The sequence below is a fragment of the Blennius ocellaris genome (assembly GCF_963422515.1).
Source record: "Blennius ocellaris genome assembly, chromosome: 4".
In the NCBI taxonomy this organism is placed as follows: domain Eukaryota; kingdom Metazoa; phylum Chordata; class Actinopteri; order Blenniiformes; family Blenniidae; genus Blennius; species Blennius ocellaris.
In genome coordinates, this window is record NC_137653.1 from 4,249,386 (window position 1) to 4,266,006 (window position 16,621).

A 16,621-nucleotide genomic window follows, 5' to 3' on the forward strand; every position below is an offset into this window, starting at 1 on the left:
TTTTCTTTCTTTTTTTTTAAACTTTGCTGCTGTTTTCCGGGTTTTGTCGCGGAGGGCGAGACTCACCGGAGCTCGTGCGCTCACGGTGACTGTGCGTCCTGCGGCTCTGCGCTCAGGTAAGAGAGGAGGCGCACTGCGCGTACCCGAAGCACCAGCACCACCTGCAATATTACTGATAATAATAACAATAATTATTTAAAATATAAACAAAATATACAGAGAAAGCTCTCGTCTGGACTTTGATCTCGACGGTGCGACTGGATCAAAACTAATGTTTATCCTCCAGTTGATTACAAAGTGAAAACTGCAGAAACTCTAAAAGTGGCGCAGAAATGTTCTGTTGACTTGTAGAATGTTTTAAGTTAAATTGAAACCGAGCCAAGAATGAACGCTGGGTTTAGTCTAATATACACTTAAAAACAAACTAAATAGAAGTATATATGAAGGGACTTGCTCTGGGAGAAGTAACATTTTAACTTGTAGGCCTCGACAATGGTTGCAGTGAATTTTAATCAAAGTGACTCTTAATTCCAAACCATTGTGTCGAAGTTTTATTATAAACATTCCGTCGAAGGCTTTAAAATTCTTCTCTCTGCTGAGGTTTGTCCAACATGGGGCCAGCAGGCCAGCGACAGGCCTCCGGGGGGGTTGATTCTGGCCTGCAGGCTGAACTTACAAGGTGTAAGAATTATAAAGTAATCATTAACAGAAAGGAGACTTCAGCCAACAGATCAGTGACACAAGCTGCACGATCAAGGTGAAGAAACAATATCAAAGTGAATTTGAGAACAGGCGCGAATGCAGGACATGGTTTCTCATGGTTTTGGTGGATATTTCAACTCGTTCTGGGTATTAAAATGTATCTTTAATTAAACTTGCATATTTTCATAATCTTCATAAAGGGAAACATTTGCAGACGTTGTCACTTCAAGGTTAATTTACTGGTACATCGTCCTGCAATCACAATGAAACTGGGCTTTAATGTGGCTCCTGAACTGAAGTGACTTTGACGCCTCCATTTTATTATAACTTTGTACCAGTGATAAACTACAAATGCTCAGATCACGGCTCCTTTTTGTACCGTTATGCTCGAGTACCATTCACACCATGTACTTCGCTTCTTTTAAAAATGACCCCCCGTTTGACTTTAGCCACATTCTCGCGGCATAAAATGTTAAAACCTGTAAACCGCCTGCAGCTTCCCTCGGCTCAGGATGTCGGCGGTGAAGACGACCGAGGGCAGCGTCCAGCTGGACGGCTGCGACGCGCCGCTCTTCTACCGACAGAGCGAGCCGGCCGCCGGGGACGCCCGGATGTCGGTGTTACTTCTTCACGGCATCCGTTTCTCGTCGGAAAACTGGCTCGCCATCGGCACCCTGGAGACTCTGGCCAAGGCCGGCTGCCGAGCCGTCGCCGTCGACCTGCCAGGTGAGAAGAACGTCCTCGCTTCCATTGTGCCGACGACGGGCGAAAGTACACTTTTCTGAAGTAACGGTCAAAAAACATGGATTCAATTTCTTTTTACTCGAAATCCCAATGAGAACAAATAAGCAACATGGCCGCCTCCGGCCGTGTCGCTTCTCTGTGCGGGGAGAATAAACATAAATCAACCAAGTCAGAGGAGAACACGGTAATAAAATACATTTGTAGAGATAAGTCCTTCGACATATCTCATACTTGTTATAACTGTCGCTATAAGATTCTAATTCAAAGTCTATTTCAACCCCAAAGGCATGAGGGAGTGTTTCCATGTATGAGTTTGTGCGTAAAGCAAATAAAGCTTCTTTTTTTGTTTTCTTTTTACTGAAACTGCTGCTGCCATGTTAATTCATGACAAGTTCTCTCACCTTTAACTTTTTGATTCACAGTAAATCCACAAAAAGTTGAAGGAGTTCAACTTTTCCCCCTATGGAGTCGGATGAGCCGCCGCTCTGTCTCTCTTGTTTGTATGAACAGGATTATGTTTACTTTGAGTCTCTTGTCAAGACTTTGAAAAAAAAGAAGAAAAAAAAAAACCTTCCGCGTTAATCTGCCGTCTAACAAATGTGAAAAATTGATGTTAATCACGCCCGGAGCTTCATCATGTGCCAGTGCAGCCGTACTATTTTCAGAAAGATTTTTTTTTTTTAACGGAGGATGAGGGGAAACTTGAAGGCAACAGGATATCCTGAAAGACAAGTTTTTTAAGCCGCAGGCTCCTTGGAACAAGGTTCCTCCAGGTTCACAACATGAACTCCGCTCTGTTCCGCAGGACTCGGCCGGTCCAAGCAGGCGACGGCGCCGGCGGCGGCGGGGGAGCTGGCCCCAGCGGGCTTCCTGAAGGAGGCGTGCGAGCGGCTGGGCCTGAGCCCGGTGGTGCTGGTCAGCCCGTCGCTCAGCGGCATGTACTCCCTCCCCTTCCTCCACCAGCACCAGGCCTCGCTGCGAGCCTACGTCCCCATCGCCCCCATCTGCACCGACAAGTTCACCGCCGAGCAGTACCGCAGTGTGCAGGTACAGCCGCCTCCCCTCCTCGCTGTTTTCTTGTTTTATTTTTTTATTTTTATTTTTTTTAAACCGGTGCGCTCACTTTCTCATTTCAACTTGAAAGGATGACTTGAGCAACCGTGAATGTCATCCCATTTTCCAGCAGATTCTTCTCTCCTCTTCCAAAGAGACTGTGAGTTTTTACTCTCTCAGTCCAGACGCCACCAGCTTTTTTTTTTTTTTTTTTAGAAAAGTACATTTCTTCGACATAAAACCAAGAGAAGGTGCAATACCGATTGAAGAAGATGGATTATGGACCTTGCGAGTTATGGAAAGTGGTTTTCCCTGAAAGTCACTGAAGGAACGATGAAGGGAAATACCTTTTTATCTACTTTTTACTCTGATCAATCAGCTCAGCAACAATATTAAATATCATGTTAAGTTGATGACATGGACATAAGTAACTCTTGGCCAAACTCTTGTTTTTTTTAATCTCAACAGGACTTTTCTGGTTAAATAAAATAAAATAAAATTAAAACTTCAGCATATCTGGTCACATTTTCAATTCAATTCAACTTTATTTATACAGCACCAAATACAACACAGTCATTTCGAGGCGCCTTTAACAGAGACGAGAGAAAAACCCAACATTTCTTACAAAACACGTTAATTTTACCTTCTGACACTGAAATGGCTGTGGAAATGCACCCATTAAATTTTTTTACTAAATTTATCTCAATTAAAACTAAAATTTCAACAAAAAAGTCTCAATTCAGGTTTATTTTCACTTTTGATTTCTCCAACATGGTTTTCTTGCTGAATCAGTTTTTTCCACCTTATTTTAGCCTGATTTTAAAGAAAAAAAAGCAAATTTTAAAGGAATATTTTTGATTTTTTTTTTTAACACATGGAAATCATTTGAGTGTTTATGGAAAATCTGAGTCAACAGTTTCATAAAATATTAAGATTGATGAGTCAGTGATGTCAGCAGTAAATGGAAAATAAAAGTTAGAGCGTCGCGCAAAGAAATTAAATGACATAATATCTCTTCATATTGTTTCTCTGGGTTCGCTGATTCACTTTAGAAACATTTGAATCCCCAGTATCCTTTAAAATATGCAAAGAAAAACAAAAACAAACAACAAAATAAGCAGAATTAGGTCAAAGTTACTGCCCTAGATTTTTTTTTTTGAAGTAGTATTACCAATAATTACAGAGTAATACCATTCTGTATAAAGTAGTAAACTTTCCTGGGTTCTGCGCTCGGCTGTTGACACATAAAAAGTGAGTCAGAAAGCAAAGTAAACCTCTTACCTGAGCGCAGCTGGATAATCACAGCGTCAAGTGTTTGTAAATGCTGCAAAGCAAAATGTCAGACACAGACTCTGTTTTCTGTTATTTCTGACTCTCGTTTAAAAATCAGGAAGTCTCTACCTTCTGCCCCAACTTCATGGGAAAAGCAGCTCCTGGTCAGTAGAATACAACTTTAATGAAGGAATTTAACTCTAAACTGTTTAATTAATCCAAAGGATCTAAATCTAAACTTTCATTATCATGAGTAAAGAGCCTAATTGTGACTTTAATATTTTAAATATCGTCTTGTAATGCCGCCGAGGGGCCGTGTGTGACCCGCAGGTCCTCGTCTGATCTAAATATTGTTTTCACGGCTATTTAAAGTTTGTATTTTAGCCCTGCCTGCTTACGGTCACCTCTTATTTTCCCGTATATTGTACTTTTATTCATGCCGACATCTAGACACATAAGCCCGTCACGCCTCATAAGAAGGAAAACGCTGGTCTGCATCTCTTCACAGGACCCCGTTTGTGTTTTTCCTCTAACTTGAGGTAAAATGTAGGACATCGACGAAATCCCTTTAGCTACGGCTTTGAACGTGAAAACCCAACAAAAAGAAAAGAGACCGACTTTGGAAAAGAAATGTGAAGAACTGTGAATACGATTCTAATTCACCATCTTTTATGGGTCCCCCCCCCCCCCCTGCCTGTTTTCCAGGTCCCGTCGCTGATCGTGTACGGCGACCAGGACACTCAGCTCGGTGAAGTCTCGCTCCGCAACCTGAGCAATCTGGCCAATCGCAGCGTGGTGGTGATGAAGGGAGCAGGTCACGCCTGTTACCTTGACGACCCGGACGCCTGGCACAAAGCTCTCACAGACTTCCTTAATTCGCTGTGAAGCTCCTCGCCGCCGCACACAAATGACTCACGAGTCGGAGCACAAATGAACGCGTGAGTCATTCAGGAGGGATTCGGGCCACAGCTTCTCTGCGCAGCTCCGAGATTCAACTCAGATTCTGACTAACGGCTTCATATCAGCACTGCGCCTTTAATTATTCACGGATCAATGTTTTGTCAACTATTTGCTCCCTTACCTAGAAAAGAGGAGTGTAAACATTTACCTAAACAGATGAGCTGGCCAACTTGCAGTTCGTGCACCTAAACTGAGTTTTTTTATTTTTTTCAATATGCCATTTTGTACTAAAATAAAGTTCTTGACTGTCCTCTTGAATTAAAAAGTTGATCTCATGTGTTCAAAGAAGTAAACTGCTGAGTGTCGACAAATGCTTGTATGCAGAAACTGTTTCTTTGACATAGTGACGCCACAGAAATACACTTCTGTATCCTACTACAAACCAAAGAAAACCCCATTTGTGAAACACTTCAAATGAACCTAAATGACACAAAGAAGGAAAACTACACTGACCTGATATGTAAAAATTTATGTTTTTCACTCCGACATATTTGTGCATTAAAGCTATTCATCCAGTTTGCATACGTGTGTGAATTTTGTCTGAAAATCAAACGTACCGGCAGGTTTCACCTCCTGTGGGAGAGGTTGGGGAAATGTCATCAAATCTGCTTTTGCTGATGTCCATCTGCACTTCACTGACAATGTCAGCATTAAAAATCCTTCCTTGACCTGTGAGGAATTAAAACTATCCATTAATCAAGTGTGAGCGTTTGAACCTCTTTTCTTCAAGAAGCAGCAGCTAATTGTGCTAAAGGATAACCCAAGGTGGAAAGATTCCCTCCTGCAGAGGCGTAGGAGGCTCAGAGCGCTGTTAATGCGCATGCGCATATCTCCCCCTTCCTTCTGCTAATATGCACTTGTAAACAAACATGTCGGACGCACAGTGGTTCGACTCGCGGTTTTAATTCTAGTTTTATCATCCATATCTGTAGTTTTATAGTTGAGACTCACCCCTGATAGCATCCAACGCGTCATCAGTCCATACGGCTGTCGGGTTCTTTCCATTTCCTTCGCGTGTTGTTCTCTGCACATGTCTGTGTGGTTTCATGACATAATCAAGCGACAGCGCCCTCCCGTGGCCTGGAATACCAACTACATCGTTGTCAGTGTTTCCTGCTGCAATGGAAATGTGTAAATGGGGCCTTCGTCAAATGGTAATTTGTATTAAACATGTATTTCTTAATTTATAAACTCAAATGTTTTTAAAACCGACGTATCTCACTTTTTTTTTTATTGCAGAGCTACAATCATAAATTTGCTTTATATGTAAAAAAAAAAAAAAAAAGTAATTAAAATAACTATCTTCTGTGACCAAACTCTGAATCGACTTAACCGGAAAAAAACACCACAACCGGAAAAAAACACCACACCAAGAAATGAAGTGAAAAATATGAACATTATTTAATAACTGATTCTCTGTAATAAACAATTTGAAAATATTTTACAAGGAGTCACAGACACAATATTTTACAAATTTTGCCCTCTTCTTCTTGTGTTTTTTTCTCTCCATCTCTCTCTCTCTCTCTCTTTTTTTTGTAGCTTCATCTGTACAAAAGAATGGAGCGACATGGACCAGTGCCCAGAAAAGAAGGAGCTAAATCTTCCACGCACACAAACATTCACACTCCCACACGAGAAATAAAAAACAAAAAAAAACAAAAACAAAAACAAACATTTTGACGTCAGATCTCAAACTTATCGACAGTGCTGTATCTCTATATATCTTTTTTTAAACTTCACTTAAAATTGGACTGCTTTTACTCACTTTTTTTTTTCCTCTAAATGTTGCTCATATTTCTTTTCTTTTTTTTTTCACACACTTGTCAAACATGGTCACATAGCACCAGACTACAGACTACAGAATCACATACACACGTGTCTTTCCCACAGAGACGCACCAACACAGATGCAGCGAGGGTCGGGAGGAGGGCGCTTTGTGAAAACTCCACCTTGTTTCGGGGGGGGGGGGGGGGGACGGACGGCGACGGCTTTAAAGCAGACTCCTCCCCTCTCATCCCCAAGCTGGTCCCATTTTTCTATTTTTTTTTTTTTTTAACTTTTTTTTTTCCCTTCTTCTTTCCCCTCCCTTTTATTTTATTTTTTGGCAAAAGTACATTTGTCAAACCACAGAAATCGGACGTGCGCGTCCCCCTTTGAGGAAGCGTTCTCGTCAGGATGCGCGTACACACACACACACACACACGAGCGTACGTCACTACATGATTCCTCCGTGACCTTCAGTTCAAAACAGGCCCGTGCTGCTCTGTGGAGACGCACTCCCTGAGCCTTCCTCTGACATCCCGCCCCCCCAAAACCCCAAACCCCCCCCCCCCCCCTTACCGCTCACAGAAAAAAAAAAAAAACTAAACTAAAAACTTAAAAACACACCTGGTGGTGACGTCCTTGGTTTATTTCTGCCCGGTGTTTGACATCTCCCAGCTGGGCGTGAATAAGTATCATTACATGTTTGCTTTTTTTCCCTCTGTGTGTGTGTGTGCATGTGTGTGTGTGTTGCAGGTGCACTGAGTGTGGGTGTGCACATCCAGCTCAAGTGTGAGTGTGGGTATGCGATACAGGAGCCAGGAAAAGGACAGGAAGTTGCAGGGGGTACATTTCCACAGGCACGTGTAGCGTTCATTTACAGACGGTGGAAAGTGGGGTAATACAGACGAGATGGACGGAGTTCATGACGCGGGACGGAGACGAACTGATGCCGGAAGAGCGAAACTGCGTTCAAAGGTCAACCGACGCCGAGATTTGGACTCGTCTTGAATCGCTTGTTGCAGTTACCGTGCCGGCACGATCGGTCAAAACCAAACGGCGTGAACGACTGTACAGGGTGTGTGGTTAAGGTTCAACCTGTGGCGGGGGAATCCCTCCACCCGAGCCGCCAGACGGTGAGTCTATGTTTTATTTTTCGGGGTGCTTGTGAGAACATCCAGGGTTGAAATGACTCCCGCCCTGCTTTCACGCATTAAAAACGGGAATCGATCGACAGCTGATCGCTTCCGGGACGTACAAATACGGAGTCGGTCGGAGCTCAAGATACTGCGCAACGCATAGAAACTCTATTTCAGAAGTGTGTGTGTATGTGTGTGTGTGTATATATGTGTGTGTGTGAGAAAAGAGGGTGCATGGGTGGGTATCAGAGCTCCATACTGTGTAACACTAAGGCATTTAGAGAGGCTTTCTTAACTGTGTTGCATTTGAAACTGAAAATACTGAAGAACTACACATTCGATCCGACGCCGCCGTTCGCCATACGGTCACGTGCAGAAGTACGAGCCAATGGAAACACATCCGGGCGGCTAAACGTGCGATCCTCTCTGAAACGACCCCTCGCCAATAAAGGCGACCTTATCTGGGAAAGCAAAAAAATTTTTTTTTATAAATAAAGGAGGTGCTTTGTTTCTCTGTTACACTCATTTCCAGACTGCAGCTTTTTTTTTTTTTTTAGAGGGCCAGGCACACGTTCGGTTTATTGTCATTATCAACTGATGCATGAAATTGACATTAGTATATTTACACTCCTGCAGTCACTGCACACTATATTTAAAGGAATTAACATCAGATGTCCCAGATTAAATGTAAATTATAAAGACTTTGTAACAACTTTCAGGTTTTGCTGTAGTTCTGGTGTTACTTTTGGACGACGCGGGTATCCCCCCCCCCCACAGTCTCTCTCTAATTGTGGAAACTTGCACTTTTTGATTGCTATCTGAGCTTCCTGCAGGTAGACTAATTTCTGCTTCCAACTTTCTGCTCAGTCTGACGGATTGTGAGAAAAGGTGCAATTATTGGCAATTGAAACCGCTTGCAGAAACTTTAGCTCACATTTGTAGGCCGGTTGGAAATCCTTGAGTGACGACCTAAATAAACTTGGAACTATTTTAATAAAAGCTTTTGGAATAATATACAGCCTGGATCCGTCAATCCCGCTCACCTGGTTATAATTATCTGCAGAGACTCTGAAAACTGTGATTGTAATTTAATTGTATTCCACGCCATTATGAAGACATGTCATTTAAATGTGATTTGCTCCATAGTGCCACCGCGAGTAATTCTCACATAGTTTCAGAGAGGACTGAACGTTTGACGCTGCATAATATGTCTACAGAGACTTTCCTTGAGGCTTTCGCACGTGTCCGTATTAATATTCAAGCAGACTCTTACAGTAGAAACATGGATCTTTTTAGCTTTCAGTAAAAATCCCACTTTCATTTTCCCCCCCCCACAACACCGGATTTTGTCTGTTACAAGACACAAACAAGAAAAAACAAAACATCTCTCACAACTGTCGTCTTCCCACAGAACTCGCTTTTTTTTTTCTTTTTTCCCCTCCAACAAGACATTCCCAACAGACACACTCACACACACGATAGCAGTCAGGAGGCCCTAAAAACGCTCTATGGCCAGTGGAGTGGCTGTATACTGATAGTGTAGCTCTAAACACGGCTTTGTAGAGGGACGGTATCGTAGCTCCATACGGTGACAGTCGGGAGGCTCTGGAGGCGCCGGGGAGGGGGAAACACATTAAGCCGAGTCAGTCAGTTTGACGGCTCCGTTGGAAAGCTTTTTTTTCTTTTTCTACAGCCGACAGATTCCGTCTCCCGCAGCTTTGTAAAAAAAAAAAAAAAAAAAAAAAAGGTACTACACCGTAGCTCTACGACGGGTTCCAAAACAAAGTGCGTCAAGGCACTACGAGACAGAGCGGCTCTCTAAACATGGGGAGTCCGGGCGACTTTTTTTTTTTTTTCCGCACGTGGTGACGATTCGGGCGACGGACTGCGATGGATTACGGACCAAAACTACTCCTGCGCCATATTCAGTGGCCTCTTCTGCACTTCAGTTGGAAATGTTGATAAGCCCCTATCCCCAAGCAGCGAATGGTTTTTTTGAAATCTGAACAGCAACAGTCAAAGGTATTACAACCCCCCCACCACCCCCACCCCCACCGCCCTCCCGCTCAAAGCAAAAGTCAAATGATTAACCCCAAGTCACCGATCCCAGGAGAGAGAAAGGAATCCACCTGGGGAGGACGAGCAGGGATGTGAGTGGAAACACTGTGCAACTGAAGTAAAGCACACATTTAAAAACTGTGACTGGGTCAGTGGGAGTTGACGGAGAAGCCTGGTGACGGAGAAGCCTGGCGACGGAGAAGCCTCGTGACCAATGGCAGAAGTGAGTTTTCTCATCAGAGGGCACAGGGATTTGTTTGTTTGTTTGTTGTTTTTTTTTAAACACGAGGTCAGAAGAGTCGATGGATCACAAAACAAGAACACGACATCGACGGGTGTTCCTGCAGCAACCCAACACCGATTCTCTTGTCTTTTTTGTTTTTTCTTTAATTCTTTTTTTTTTAATACAGCCGTCGCCAGTCTGCTATAGCGAATATGAGGAGAAACACTCGAAATGTGATTACCATCGTGTAATTACAATAATCCCCAGTGGACGTCTTTTAAAAGCATTAATCTGTAATTAGGAGCCGCACAGGATGAGTCAGCGTTCAGGCGCTGAGTGTCTCTCCTCTGCCTCTCACCGTTTATCCCAAATCTAAATCCATTTCCTCCTCATGTTTTGGCTATAAAAATAAGACCACATGAAAGTATATCTCATTTTGGCAAGTAGATATAGAGCATAAATTAATTCAACGTCTTTTTAAGTTAACATTTAACATCTTCCTTTTGAACTGAAACCCTAAAGATACTGTATGTTTGAAATACTCTTCACTTCAGCAGTTTATACTTGTTGACATGTTGTATACCCAACAGTTCTTTTTTTGTTTTTTTTTTCTTTCATTTTGTTTTTTGTTTTTTTCCCACGTAGTTTCTTTTAGGGAGGCTAAATCCGGCTGGATGGTCCGCAGCCTCGTATGTAGAGGCAAGTGGCAGAGCGGCGAAACTCCCGAGATGGAGGAGGAAGAGGAGGAAGAGGAGGATGAGGAGGATGAGGAGGAGTCCGGTCGTCTGTCTGACGGACAGACGGAGGTGAAGGCGGGCAGACGGCCTCAGTTCTCCAGTCTGTGTGTGGCGGGAGGTCTGTGAAGAGCAGGCCATCCCTCCCTGCTGCCCCCTCCAGGGTGGTGACGCTGGAGGTTACGGGTGGAGGAGGGGGGGATGGGGGTTTGTTTTCTCTTTTCTGATGTGGGTGGCCTGCCGCCACCCGCCCTTCCAGCAGATGAAGGTTAACTGGTGGAGGACGAGGACGTCCGGCAGCGACACACACTGAAGCGAGCTGGGCGACGCTGCACTCAGGGCTTCCGACTGGCGGTGGTGGGAAGTCCCATTATTACCTATTACTATACCAGGCGAGGGGGGGGGGGGGGCGACGGAGCGTTGTAGGACCGGAGAGAAGCTCAGGGGGGCCAAAAAGGAGGATTAGCGCCGGATGATGGAATTAATGTAGTAGGGAGTGAAGGTGGGGACTGACCGCCGGGTAAAGCAGGAGCAGCTGAACGAGCAATAGAGTATAAAGAGAAGGTCGGAAGGCGTGGCCTCGTCCACAGTCCGACGTGTTCTCCTGCAACACACAGTGTGGACAACGTTACACCGCCGTTCCTCTTCTAGCCTCGATTTTGAACTGAATTTTTGTCTGAGTTTTATGCATGTTAGCGTCTCGAGATATGTTTTTATCTCAATACGTTCCATCTTCATTAAAATGGCTCAAATCAAATCACACTCAGGCCAGTCGGCAACATCTCTGAGCCATAATATCAATACTCATGTCAATAACAACAGAATATACAAGAAAAATTGTGGATTTTCAAAGTATTAGAGGGAATTTTATAATAACTTAACCTAAAGAGCATTGAAAGAAAGATAAAAGGTTTACTTGCTGGGATATAAATAACAGATACAAATATCAATTTGTGTTTGAGAGATGGTTTCCTTATTGTAACAAGGATTGTTATTAGAAATAACTTACATAACATTGTAAAGCCTGATTTCCTTTTCCAATGGTGTCATATTGGTGAACAACATGCATTTGTGGGCTGAGCCAAACCTTTTGTGCATAGTTGCACATGTCTGGGTGTATAACAGCTATACTCAAGGCTATTTAGTGAACAAAAAAAAACACTGATACTGTTTGAATAAGTTCCTAATACGTGTGAAGCTAAGTGCCGCAGTGTGTAAATGTTTGAAAGCCTGTTTGTTTTCCCCGGGCGACTGTGGCTTACAGTGATGTTATTGTCGAAGCAGGTGGAGGGTCCCTTTCGATAGCGCGCCACAGTCAATTCTTCACATGGATTATCCTCCTTGACTGAAAATAGACTCAATTAAAGAAAATTAAAATCCACTGAAGCTCTGCTTTTTCATCATTTCTCATCACGCGCCGGCACAGTGATTCATCACGCAGCCCAACAGATGCAAAAGGGCCGGCCGTATTTCACACCATCGTGATAAATAAAATAAATAAAAAAATGTATTATTAAAATGATTGCATTTCCACAGGTACGGCAATAAGTCTGCAGATTAAAGACTGTGTCGTCTTCTTTCTTTCTTTTTTTTGCTTTTGTTTTGTGCGGCAGCTGGTGCACATTGTGAACAAGGATACACTCCTCCTCCTCCTGGGAGAGCTTCTCTATCTCGCAGGTGTTGCATGGCATCTTTTCTGCCACCACAAACAGCAAGTTGGTGTTGTTTATCCTCTTGGCATGGAAAAGCCTGGAGAGAGAGAGAGAGAGAGACAGAGAGCGAGAGAGAGAGAGAGCGAGCGAGCAACAGGCCCTCTCTGTTCACTTGCATCACAGACTCATTTGCTAATGGATCAGCAAGATTCATGAGACAGTCTTATAAGGCTCATTTAGCCAATGATATGACCATTTCATTAAAGACGACGCGGGTTAATCATCGGCAGAGTTTATTAACTCCAACGGAAAGACGAATCTGTCTCGCTAACTGTGCCTGTGTAACGGCACAAGTCTTTGTGATGTTTATGTGCGAGCACAAGTGTGTGCCATTATCTGCGCGTGCGTGTGTGTGTGTGTGTGTGTGTGTGTGTGTGTGTGTGTGCGTGTGTGTGTGTGTGTGTGTGTACAGACCTTGAGCAGTTGCCACAGTCTTGCAGTATGTTGTAGGAGCTGCTGAGATTACTTAAGTAGTACTGGGTCTGGATCATTACACAGCTCCTCTCTTTAGAGTCAAATCCCTCGGCGTCCACCTCATCTGCACACGGACAGATTCAGAAGAAGCGCTTCAGATGACAAACAACATCCGACACGCGACCACTACGCACGAGAGCACGCGCGTCGACACGCAGCCTGGGAAAGGCAGTGAAATCGTCGACGCTACTTCCTTTACATGCTTGGAATATAAAGCATGTGTTAATGAATTACAGGGACCACACCAAAAAGCCCCGATTTCTCATTCCAGGACTTCCAGGCTTTTAATCACTAAAGAGTTTTACAATGGAAAAGTGTAACAGACCAGAAAACTTGCAAAACCCCCCCCCCCATTCACCTCGAAACCCTCCTGCTTTCACCCACCTGTGACAAACCAGCTGTGATATGCCAGCCCGTATATAAACTGCTGGAACAAAGACCTGCGGGGACAAGGGGTGAAATTGAGGATTTGTAAATTCAATACATCAGGCCCACAGGTTAATGCAATGTATCTTTCGCAGAATATAAGACTGTGCAGCAAGCGGCAGCGGCTCGGCTGGGGCCCTCCGAATGTCAAAGAGTCGGCTCATCAGTCAAGAAGCTCCTTATTCCGTCCGTCCAGCGACTGCGTCTTAATGAGAGACGTTATCTCACAGCAGACAGTGCTCTAAAATTCTACAGACCGAGTGTAAATTACGTAACTACAAAAACAGCTGGGATGGAAATTGAGGGCAGTGCAGAGCAGCTCACTGCTTTTACGCTTCTCTCTGAACTCTCAGCTGCAGAAGTGAATCCAGAAACATCTGATAAACCCTTTAAAAAAAATAAAACTAAAGAGAGAGAAAAAAAAAAAAAATTGGTTCAATGCCGTTCAGTCGGCTGACGGTGAGTTTAAGACTGCACTACGACCGGGAGGCATTTCATGTAGCTGCAGAAGTAAATTTCACAGCACACATGATTGTAGGTGACGGGTTAATAAGCACACCGGGGAGGGATTGATGCTTCTTCTGCTTTGATTTGCTGCTTTCTGCTAGAAAAAAAGTTGAAGCTGAATAAGCTTTTTTTCTTTTTTTTTTGGCGCCGAGTAAAGTGTTTGAAAACAGAACAGACAGTGGAGAGGCTGTTAACGGTCTAAATGACCATCATCTGCCCGCTAGATTGCAGGTTTCCATGGTCGTCTGGTGTCTGTCTGAGTTCTTCCCTCTATTTTTGTAAAAAATATACTTCTTATAGATGAAGGTGCATCACCCAGTGTACTGCAAGAAAAATGATGCACAGTTTACATTTTACCGAACTACGCTTAAATATCAATATATCTTGTAATATAAAAGACGTTTGAGTACGTTTTGATTTCAAATTTAATATCCCAACATAGTGAAAGGAACAAATATGACTTATACTATAGTATGTTCATTAATGATGAGTAATCTCCTGGAGATATTTCAGTGTCTACTACTTTATTGGATAGTCATTGCTCTGTTGTCGTTTTTTTTTTGTCCAAACTATTAAACAAAACAAAAAATAATCCTCCAGAAAAGTCAATTAAAAATCAGGATCATGAAGAATTAGAACATGTGGAAGAAATGCTTAGTCAGCAGTCACACCGACAACTATGTACTTTTATTTTTGTGTGGTATTTCTTCAGATATACCCTGATACACAATATATACGACATGAATATAACACTAAAACTTACCATGCAGCAGCCGATGTCCACCAGGCTATGTTGACAAAATCTGCAATGGTGGGCTAAAGACAGAGGGGAACCACATGAGAAAGATGTGCGTCTTCTGTTCCGTTTTTGTATTTTTTCCAGCAACGAGCGTTTTTCTCCTCACCACAAACACTCCTCTGGGCGCAGCGCCAGCTTCACTGTTTGGAATCCGCTCACACACCGACTGGTAGTCATACGACTGCTTCCGGTTGTAGAAGGAGTTGTTGTAGAGTGCGTGCATCAGGTAGGGGTCCACGTCGCTGAAGAACATCCCCACCTGCAAGCGGGGTGGGGTGACACACCGGTCAGGCTCATCGCAGCGAACGACTCCACAGGGAAATTCAAACAAAAATGACAATTCAAAAGTGAGTGTGACCTTGTTCCAGTCCTCTTTCTGATTGGACATAATGAGGAATCCGCCGTCGTCGACTAGATAACAGAGGAGATCCTGCACACAGACACGGAGCGTCAGCTGGGAGCGCGCGGGAAACAGATGCATAGAGTGCAGCCGAGCAAAGCAAACTCAATAAAGGTGACATATCATGATCATTTTCTGAGGCCGCGACTCCGTTTATCGTCATCACGGTCACCCACTCATCTCACGGTAACCCCTGAACCCGCCTGGCCACATGGGCAGCCTGGCACCAACCCCGGCCCGGGCTGACAGTCTCTAATGCATGTCTGATGAACGCCCACATTGCTTGTTTCACATGGCTGCACAGCTTCTGTTTGGGACTGGAATTATTACAAAAAAAAAAAAAAGTGATGAATGCCATCAGAGGGCGCCGTGCCACTCTTGGAAACGCTGCAAATCGCTGAAGTACAAGCGACTGTTCTCAATCCGTTGTGTCCCGTTCATATTAGCAATTCATATAAAAAAATTTTTTAACAACTGATTATCATTCGGCTGGTACGAAGCGTGGAATGCTTGGAATTTGACACCAGCCTCATTGTTTTAGTTGGCAAAGATTGCAGAAGATAAATAGAAATTTTAATGGAATAGAAATTTGAGTTTACCATCCAAACCCAGCGTTCTGAATGTTCGATGGTATTCCCACAATCTGTTTGTAAAAGAATAAGCCCCCCCTCCCCCCGTGATCATTCAGACTCACGTCACTGTTGGCTTCACAATCCATCTCACAGCCTCTGTTTGGTCCACACTGTCACGGAGAAACATACAAAGTCAGCGAGTCAGGAAAAGACAAAAAAAAAAAAAAAAATGTAAATTCAGTTACACAAACACACACATATATATTACCGTATTTGAGCCTTGTCGGTTGTCTGTATGGTTGCTGGCAAGAATCTTGAACTTATCAGTCCAGGCTTCAAGGTCTAGTTTCACCCCAACAACTGACAGAAAGAAAAGATTAAGAAAAAAAAAAAAATACATCGGAACAGATTAAAAATGCAGATAATAAACATGCAGATTCACATGTTGAGTGCGAACGAGTAGTTCTATATACAGATGCATATATTCATAATTACAAGGATTATTTTTTAACCATAGAAGTGAATGCACCTGCGGGTTTGATGGTCTTCCCTCCAATCGTAATGTCGACAGCCGTGCTGACCAGAATACCTATGGTGTCGTTTTCCGGGTTCAGCAGCTCGTCCCTGGCTACGAGCACGAGACAAAGCCAAAGAGCCAGGCGGCGGTTACAAAAAACAAAAGGAACGCGGCATCACGAGGCGCCGCGTTGAGTTATACGTGCGCAGACTAAGCGCATCACTCACCTGTTCGATAAGGCGCTCGGAAGATGTAGCCCTTGTTGTCGAGGCTGCGGCGGTAATAGCTGGCATTAAACGGCTCGGGATCTTCCTCCCAGGTTTCCGCAGCCCTAAGATTTAAGACCGCAGATAACAGACCGGTACATTTCTGATGTACAGGCTCCGCCGCCGTGTTTGTACAGCGCTTGTACCACTTTAGGAGCTCAGAGCAGGAGACATAAAGAGTCCAGACACAGAGCCTTGATGAAGAGTGCACTTACTTGTTGGGAAATACTCTCGTTACGCCGCCGTCCGTCGCCGCAAACACGGCCAGAAAGCCATATCTAAACGTCAGGAATGAGAAAAGA

At 43.8% G+C, this 16,621-nt stretch overlaps 2 protein-coding genes across 2 annotated transcripts in view; one reads left to right on the forward strand and one right to left on the reverse strand.

Annotated features, from left to right (window-relative positions):
• Positions 1 to 24: 24 nt before the first annotated feature.
• On the forward strand, positions 25 to 5,240 carry abhd14b (abhydrolase domain containing 14B). The gene is made up of 4 exons (XM_080495947.1): positions 25 to 116; positions 1,199 to 1,428; positions 2,252 to 2,493; positions 4,477 to 5,240. Exons 2-4 carry the CDS (start codon positions 1,215 to 1,217, stop codon positions 4,654 to 4,656), a joined length of 636 nt encoding a protein of 211 aa, XP_080352073.1. The 5' UTR covers positions 25 to 116; positions 1,199 to 1,214; the 3' UTR covers positions 4,657 to 5,240.
• Positions 5,241 to 11,118: 5,878 nt separating this feature from the next.
• Positions 11,119 to 16,621, reverse strand: part of cacna2d2a (calcium channel, voltage-dependent, alpha 2/delta subunit 2a) — a gene marked incomplete at its 5' end in the record, with an annotated part of 149,895 nt that continues 144,392 nt past the window's right edge. The window contains 13 exon segments of the mRNA XM_080495601.1: positions 11,119 to 11,250; positions 11,909 to 11,991; positions 12,286 to 12,395; positions 12,773 to 12,896; positions 13,217 to 13,272; positions 14,529 to 14,581; positions 14,671 to 14,823; positions 14,923 to 14,994; positions 15,659 to 15,706; positions 15,805 to 15,896; positions 16,066 to 16,164; positions 16,281 to 16,384; positions 16,535 to 16,597. Coding sequence (XP_080351727.1) covers positions 11,128 to 11,250; positions 11,909 to 11,991; positions 12,286 to 12,395; positions 12,773 to 12,896; positions 13,217 to 13,272; positions 14,529 to 14,581; positions 14,671 to 14,823; positions 14,923 to 14,994; positions 15,659 to 15,706; positions 15,805 to 15,896; positions 16,066 to 16,164; positions 16,281 to 16,384; positions 16,535 to 16,597 — 1,180 coding nt within the window. The 3' untranslated portion in view covers positions 11,119 to 11,127.